The sequence below is a fragment of the Carlito syrichta genome, unplaced genomic scaffold (assembly GCF_000164805.1).
Source record: "Carlito syrichta isolate Samal-C Ts95f unplaced genomic scaffold, Tarsius_syrichta-2.0.1 Scaffold308194, whole genome shotgun sequence".
Lineage (NCBI taxonomy): Eukaryota > Metazoa > Chordata > Mammalia > Primates > Tarsiidae > Carlito > Carlito syrichta.
The window spans coordinates 115645-123525 of record NW_007252290.1 but is presented as its reverse complement, the minus strand read 5'-3'; the positions used below and the strand labels follow the sequence as shown (position 1 = coordinate 123525).

Below are 7881 nucleotides of genomic sequence, written 5' to 3'. Positions count from 1 at the left end.
GCTGCGGTGGCGGGGAGCCGCCACTGTACTCCAGTCTGGGTGACAGTGAGACTCCAACTCAAAAAAACAAACAAACCAAAAAAAAAACAAAGTGCTGGGATTACAGGCTTGAGCCACCACGCCCGGCCTGGGCACCTTTTCAATAGCAGTTTATGGTGCTAGTGCAGGACATTTATGAAGACTTGGGTGAAAAGAGCTCAGAAGTACAACAGCAGACCCATGAGAAGGAGTGAAAGTCATATTCACTGGAACATGCCTGCCACCCCACTGGAAAGCCTATGCCAACCCCTTGTGTCAGAGCCTCCTCTGCCCTGTTCCCCCCAACTCCAGATCCTTCCTCACCATCTCAGAGAAGGCATTGTCCCACAGGATGGTGGCTTTGGCATTGTTGTCTTGGTTGCCGTGGACGATGACCACCAGGGGCAGAGATAGGGCCTGAAGGGTGTGAGGACAGAGAGTAAGGATTTTCCTTAGGGGAAATCCTACCGAGAATGTAGAGAAGTTATGTTATGGGGCTCACACAACAGTCTAAAGACTCATGGCACATTATTAATTTTGTTTTGCTTTGTTTTGTTTGTTTGTTTTGAGTGACAGTCTCACTCTGTTGCCCAGGTTGGAGTGCAGTAGCACAATCATGGCTACCACAGGGTTCAGGCGATCCTTCTGCCTCAGCCTCCTGAGTATCTTGGACTATAGGCTCACCCCACCATGTCTGGCTAATTTTTTAACTTATTGTAGAGATGAGGTCTCACCATGTTGCGCAGCCTGGTCTCGAATTCCTGGGCTCAGACAATCCTCTTGCCTTGGCCTCCCAAAGTGCTGGGAATACATGTGTGAGCCACTGCGCCCGGCTTATTAATGTTCTCTGAAGTTCAATTAGGGCCTTACTGTAAAGAAGTGGTTATGAGCCGGGCTCGGTGGCTCAGCCTGTAATCCCACGCCTTTGGGAGGCTGAGGTGAGTGGATTGCCTGAGCCCGCAGGTTCGAGACCCGCCTGGGCAGCGAGACCTCATCTCTACAATAAATCAAAAAATCAGCCGGGCATGGTAGCGCATGCCTGTAATTCCGGCTACTCAGAAGGCTGAGGCGAAAGGATCGCCGGAGCCCAGCAAGTTGAAGCTGCGGTGGCCGGGAGCGGCCACTACACTCCAGTCTGGGCGACAGAGTGAGACTCCAACTCAAATAAAAAAAAAAAAAAAGAAGTGGTTATGAGTCACCGAGATGGAGCCAGACTGCCAGGTTTCAAATTCCAGCTCCAAGACTTTGCAGCAAACTACTTAGCTTCTCTGTGTCTCCATGTCTTTGTCTACAAAATGAGGCTAGTAATAGTGCCTACCTCAAAATATTATTGTGAAAACCAAACGTGTGTGTATCACTTACAAAAGTGCCCTGGTCTGTAAAAAGTGCTTTGTAAGTGTCCGTTGGCACACTGGGCCATTCCCTGCTAGGCACACTCCGAGGTCTCACTCCTCCCCACCCGCCCCGGCCTCACAGTGCACACAGATCCCGGACACATGGAGTGTGGGACAGTCAAGAGGTGAGGACCCAGGACCCCTGAGTGCAGCACAGAAGGGGACTTGAGGTCCCATATGGGGGCAGGGCTGGGGCATGGAGGGCGCAGGACTAGGGCATGGGTCACCTGGAGCTGGATAGGGAGCTTGCTGGGACTGAGCATGAGGCTGGTGGAAAAGAGCACGGCACACTTCTCTTCGGTGACAGACTCGGTGCCCTTCCGCTCACACCGCTTGATCTTCTTCAGAAGCTGCCAGGCGGGGTGAGGGAGGGCAGGGCTGAAGGTATGAGGGCAGAGACCGCCTCTCCTGGCCCCTCGCACCCCTCCCAGGAGAGTCCCACACTCTTCGGGTGTCCCCCTCACCGCCCACCCACCCTGAAGCCCTCACCAGGTTCTTGAACAGAGCAGAGCAGCAGTTCCCAGGTATGCTGTTCTCCAAGGGCACGGTGTTGTTGATGATTTCTCCAGTGCTTTCTCTGCGGGTGGGGGGGCACAGTCAGAGTGTGAATGAACTCACCCCAATTTGGCCAGGTGTGGGGTGGAGCTTGAGTGCATGAGTGAATGGTGTAGACTACTTGCTGTCACTGGTCCTAAACCTCCATGTCCCCACTTGAGTTCTTTTTTTTTTTTTGAGTCGGAGTCTCACTCTGTCACTCAGGCTGGCGTGCAGTAGCATGTTCACGGCTACTGCAGCCTTGACCTGCTGGGTTCAGGTGGTTCTTTCACTTCAGCTTTCCAAGTAGCTGAAACTACAGACATGCGCCACCATGCCTGGATAATTTTTTTTTTGAGTTGGAGTCTCTCTCCATTGCCCAGACTGGAGTACAGTGGCCGCTCCCGGCCACCACAGCCTCAACCTGCTGGACTCCTGCAATCCTTCCACCTCAGCCTTCCAAGTAGCCGGAATTATAGGCACGCGCTACCATGCCCGGCTAGTTTTTGATTTATTGTAGAGATGAGGTCTCACCAAGTTCCCCAGGTGGGTCTCGAAACTGCAGACTCAGGCAATCCACTCACCTCGGCCTCCCAAAGTGCTGGGATTACAGGCTGAGCCACCGAGCCTGGCCAATTTTTTGATTTATTGTAGAGACAAGGTCTCGCCATGTTGCCCAGGCTGGTCTTGACCCCTTGGGCTCAGGCAATTCTCTCACCGCCACCTCCCAAAGTGCTGGGATTACAGGCGTGAGCCACCCCACCCAGCTCTGCTTGAGTTCTTAAGGGACTCATCTGTCCCCATCTGTCCCAAATCACGATGCTCCCACCCCATGTAGCACTAAATGATCCCTTCCCTTCCTCTGCTGTGACCATTCAGAGTCTCCCCATCCCATGGCCAGCCCATCCCCCTACTCTTTGTGGTGCCAGCACCCAAGACTCCTCTCGCCTCTATCCCCCCAACAGGTTGTCTCCAGTCCCAGATCGAGCCCCAGCTTACGCGCCAGACCCGGGCCCCTGAGGTCCACTCAGATCCCTGGCCTGCTTCTCAGTCACCATGTCGGCCCTGACCAGCGGAGGCTTGGCTGGGGTCCCCAGGAACCGCAGGCCCAGCAGGAATCGAACTCCAGTCTGGAACTTGGTCTGAGTCTTCAGAACCTGGGGGGGCTGCTTCTCCACCAGGAAGGAGCTGGGGGGAGTGAGGGGGACACAGAAGAGTTAGGGGTTGGGACCTGCCCGGCACCCTCCCCATAACTCTAGCCCCCTTCCTTCCTTGGGGTCTGATCTGGGCCAGGCTGAGGGCTCACGGGGCATACCTGGTGACGAGGGTTTGCAGGACCTCATCCAGACGGCTAATGAGCGATGCCCGGGTCTTGGGCTCCAGCTCCCCACCAGCCGCCCCTACCTCCTGCTGTAGCTGGGAATAAATGTCCACCAGGCTCTCACACCTGGGGCCAGGACAGTGGTCAGGGGGCACAGGTTTCAGGCTGCTTGCGCTGGCCCAGACCCCCTGTCCCTAAACCCAGGGAGAAAGCAGCATGTGAAGGGGCAGGTGGGCAGCGGGTACGGGTGCCAGCCACCTAGATTGAAGTAGGTTCTGGGACCTGCCTAGGATCTGGGTGGGAGGTTCATTCCCATGTCTAGCCTCCCCGTGGACACCTGGCTGCCTCTTCCCAGATCTCTTGTACACAGGACAGCAGCCAACACAGAGAGAGGCTTTGGGCCAATTGGAAAGTGCTCCCAGCCAATAGGTCAGATGGGAAAGGCTCCTTATTCCTCTGGGCATGGGGCTTGAAGAGGGAAGCATGGGTTGGACGAGCCCCCACATGTGCCCCTCAACTGGGCACCTTGCACAGGATGCAACCTGAACAACTGTGTGCACAGCCTGTGGTAACTGGCTTTTTCGCCTCTTGGCTACTCAGAGGCCCTCCCACTGGGTTCTCCCTCCCACCCGTGGGTCCTCTGGCAGGGAAACCCACCCCCAGCTTGCCCCTCTCCCCACCAGCCCTGCCCCAACCTCTCCTGCAGTGGAGCCAAGCTCTCCTCAAAGGGCGCGCCATTCCCCGCCAGCTGCTGCTGCCGTTTCCAAATCTGGATTCTTTTAAGCACTAGGGCCTTGGCCGCCTCCAGCTCCCCCACGGTCTCCTGCAGGAGTGTGGCCAGCGCCTACGGGCGGTAGGGTGCCTGAGCCAGGGCCTCACACTGCCCCCTCATCCAACTCTTCCACCTCTCTGGCATTCTCTTACCCCACCTCAGTCTGTCTCTCTGAGGTCTAACTTCCGTCCCTCCAGCTGCACTCTGACCTCAGACTCCACCTCTCAGTTCATTACTCACCTCATTTGGCTCCGTCCCATTGGCAGGAGGTTTGATCAAGCTGTGCAGCGACACTGAGGGTAGGGGCAGGTAGATGGGAGGTTCAGCCAAGGTTGCCGTTCAAGAGGCTCTCACCCCACACACCCTGAGAACCCTCGTAGGGCTCCAGCCCCAGCCCCCACCTTGGCCAGCCTCAGCTCCCTGCTTCAGGGCTTCTCGGAGGAGGCGTATCTCCCCCACTCGGTGCTGCAACCTCCGCAGGGCTGTGTTAAACTTGAGTTCTTCCTGCTTCCAGTGGAAGGGCATTGGCAGGTGGCAGAACTGCGCGGGAGGGACAGATGCCAAGAGGTGAGATCTGCCCACCCACCTGCACCCTGCATCCACTCTCTGCTCTGCAGAGAAGCAGCATTTTCTGGATCCCCTCTCACCTTTGGCAGGTCATCCCGGCCTTTTGGAATCTTCTGGCAGAATCAGCTCCCTACCCCTTGCTCTGTCCTCCCCAGGCCTCATCACCCTTAGTCCCTCATTGGACGCTTCCCTGAGCTTGGCTTGGGAGTCACTCTGACCCCAGGAACTACCTTTGGTCATTCTTGGACCCAGAACACAGAGCCTTTCTCAAAGTTCAAACTCTTCCTAGTTTCTCGGACCTCAGGAATAAAGTCCCAGGGGGTTGAGCTGGGGTGGGAAGTATCACAATACCTGTTCCATAACAGCTTTTTTCTCCCCTTGAAGTATTTGTCTGAAAGTGGCCACAAGCTTCAAGGGGTCCCTCTGATATATGCCCTACAAAAATGAGGGTGGCAGGCAGTTAGCTTGTCTCTTACCAGTGTCTTTCAACCTTTCCCAACCCTGGGCCCATTTCTACACACGCTGTAAGGCAGCACAACTGGAGACTCCAGAAGTTTTCCTGTATTTGCCTGTTTTTAACCTCTAATTTGCATGCTAGCTAGCAGCTAACCGCAGGAACACCAGTTCACTTCCAACATCCAACCAATTTTCTTCCAGCGTCCAGTGCTCACCCCAGCTCCACCCACCCACCTCCAGGGTACTGATGTGTTGCAGGATGGCACTCCTCTCGCCCTGCTCTCCCGCCGAGGCCTGCAGGCGCTGGACAGTAGCTGAGAGTAAGGCGCTAGCCATGTTGCAGCAGAAGGCATCTGAGCCCACCAGGAACTCCCTGCGGGAAGATCAGGAAGAGGCAACCTCAGACCAGGGCTTCCTTAGCTCTCTTGTCCCTCCAGCCCACAGCCAGAAGCTCAAGGGTTCCTTCCCCTATTCCTTTTTTTTTTTTTTGAGTTGGAGTCTCACTCTGTCGCCCAGGCTGGAGTGCAGTGGCACGCTCCTGGCCACTGCAGCTTTGACCTGCTGAGCTCTGGCAATCCTTCTGCCTCAACCTTCCAAGTAGCCGCTAACATGCCCGGCTAGTTTTTGATTTATTGTAGATGAGGTCTCACCACGTTGCCCGGGCAGGTCTCAAACCCGCGGGCTCAGGCAATCCACTTGCATCGGCCTCCCAAAGTGCTGGAATTACAGGCTGAGCCACTGAGCCTGGCCCCTCCCCCCCTTCTTATTCTCCATCTAGGACCCCTGCAGCCTTCCCCCATGCTCCTTATTCCTCAACCTTCAGGATTATGAGAAGTGCACTTGTCCCAGCTCCAACCCCTCCAAAACTACTTTGTTTTTTATTTATTTTTTGTAGAGACAGGGTCTCGCTGTGTATCTCCAACTACGGGCCTCAAGTAATCCTCCCACCTCAACCTCCCAAAGCACTGGGATTATAGGCGTGAGCCACCGCACCTGCCGCCTTCTCTTTGACTCGGCACCTGCCCCTTCCTTTTTGACTCAGCGTCCTAAGAGCTGGGGTCTGCACGTGTCAACATACATAGCCTGGTGTTCACAGGGTACAGACTCCCTGCTACATCTAGGCCACCACAGATGGAAAAACAGGTCCCAAGTCCCAAATCCATGGGTGGGGGAAGGAAACCTAAGGAGAAGGAAGATGGGGAGGGGAGGACTTGGGGGACCAGCATGGGGCAGCCGGCACTCACCAGGGCTGGTTCTCCAGCCAATCACCCAGGAGATGCCGCAGGTGTTGGGGAAAGTCGACATAGAGCCGCTGCAGTTTTTCAGGGGACATCTTGGAGACCAGACCCCACAGAGACATGATCTGGGATTTGGAGGATGCCTGGAGGAGAAAAACAAGGCCACTCCAAGAGGCACCCAAGACACTTGGCCTGTCTTCTACCCTTCCAAAGACCCCCACCACCACTCATGGCCAGACCACCTTAAACCAGGGGCATCCTTGGTCAAAGTCCGAGACAGGGTAACACCTGCAACAGTAGACACGGGGTGTGTGTGTGTGTGTGTGTGTGTGTGTGTGTGTGTGTGTGTGTGAACAGCTGAGCCGGAACCAGAGGGGTGGGGAGGCAAGGGAGGCAGGAAAGTAGGAAAAGAGCTCTCTCTCTCAGGGAAGGCAGAGGACTTGGCTCGCAGCTCCAGACCTGGCTCTGGTTGGGGCCAAGGAGCCTCCCCTCTGTGGGCCTCAGTCTCCTCATCTACAATGTATGGGGACTGGATGCGTGGAGAACTTTCCAGACTTTCTTTTTATAAGTCAGGGTCTCACTCTGTTGCCCAGGCTGGAGTACAGTGACACGATCACGGCTCACCGCAGCCTCCATATTCTGGGCTCAGGTGATCCTTCCGCCTCAGCCTGTCGAGTAGCTGGGACTACAAGCACGTACTACTGTGCTTGGCTCATTTTTTGATTTTTATTTTTTTGAGTCGGAGTCTCACTCTGTTGCTCAAGCTGGTGTGCAGTGGCACATTCACGGCCTCCATAGCCTCGACCCGCTGGGCTCAGGTGATCCTTCCACCTCAGTCTTCCAAGTAGCGGGAACCACAGGCATGCGCCACCATGCTCAGCTAAATTTTTGATTTATTAGACGAGGTCTCGCTATGTTGCTTAGGCTGGTTTTGAACCCCTGAGCTCAGGCAATTCTCTCACCTCTGCCTCCCAAAGTGCTGGGATTATAGGCTTGAGCCACTGTGCCCAGCGATGTTTGTTTGTTTGACATACATAGGATCTTACTACGAGGCCTAGGCTGGTCTTGAACTGGGCTGAAGTGATCCTGCCTCGGCCTCCCAAAGTCCTGGGATTACAGGTGTGAGCCACTGTTCCTGACCAGAACTTTCCAAACTTTTTTTGGGGGGGGGAGGGTTGGAGTCTCACTTTGTTGCCCAGGCTGGAGTGCAGTGGCACGCTCACTGCCATTGCACCCTCGACCTGCTGGGCTTAGGAGATCCTTCCACCTCAGCCTTCCAAGTAGCCAGAACCACGGGCGTGCACTACCACACCCGGATAATTTTTGATTTATCATAGAGACAAGGTCTCTCAAGTTGCCCAGGCTGGTCTCAAACCTGCGGCCTCAAGCAATCCACTTGCCTCGGCCTCCCAAACGGATTTTTTTTGTTGTTGTTTTTTGCTTTTTGTTTTTGAGTTGGAATCTCACTCTGTCACCCAGACTGGAGTGCAGTGGCTGCTCCCAGTCACTGCAGCCTCGACCTGCTGGGCTCCTGCGATCCTTCCACCTCAGCCTTCCGGGTAGCCGGAATTACAGGCACGC

The 7881-nt window shown here is 55.3% G+C and overlaps 1 protein-coding gene across 5 annotated transcripts in view; it reads right to left on the bottom strand.

Moving 5' to 3' along the window:
- The window catches only part of STAT6 (signal transducer and activator of transcription 6), a 43849-nt gene that overhangs the window by 8591 nt on the left and 27377 nt on the right, over positions 1-7881 (bottom strand). For 2 of the 5 annotated variants that reach the window (XM_021716136.1, XM_008065232.1), the window contains exons 2-12: positions 6307-6443; positions 5297-5435; positions 4958-5041; positions 4441-4579; positions 4280-4332; positions 3963-4111; positions 3262-3393; positions 2946-3134; positions 1902-1989; positions 1640-1762; positions 343-435 (exon numbers count right to left, since the gene is read on the bottom strand). In XM_021716136.1, the coding sequence (XP_021571811.1) occupies positions 343-435; positions 1640-1762; positions 1902-1989; positions 2946-3134; positions 3262-3393; positions 3963-4111; positions 4280-4332; positions 4441-4579; positions 4958-5041; positions 5297-5435; positions 6307-6422 (1305 nt within the window). In that variant the 5' untranslated portion in view covers positions 6423-6443. The remainder of the gene's footprint in view (positions 1-342; positions 436-1639; positions 1763-1901; positions 1990-2945; positions 3135-3261; positions 3394-3962; positions 4112-4279; positions 4333-4440; positions 4580-4957; positions 5042-5296; positions 5436-6306; positions 6444-7881) is intronic. The other 3 variants (XM_021716138.1, XM_008065233.1, XM_008065234.1) reach the window with 3 other exon arrangements.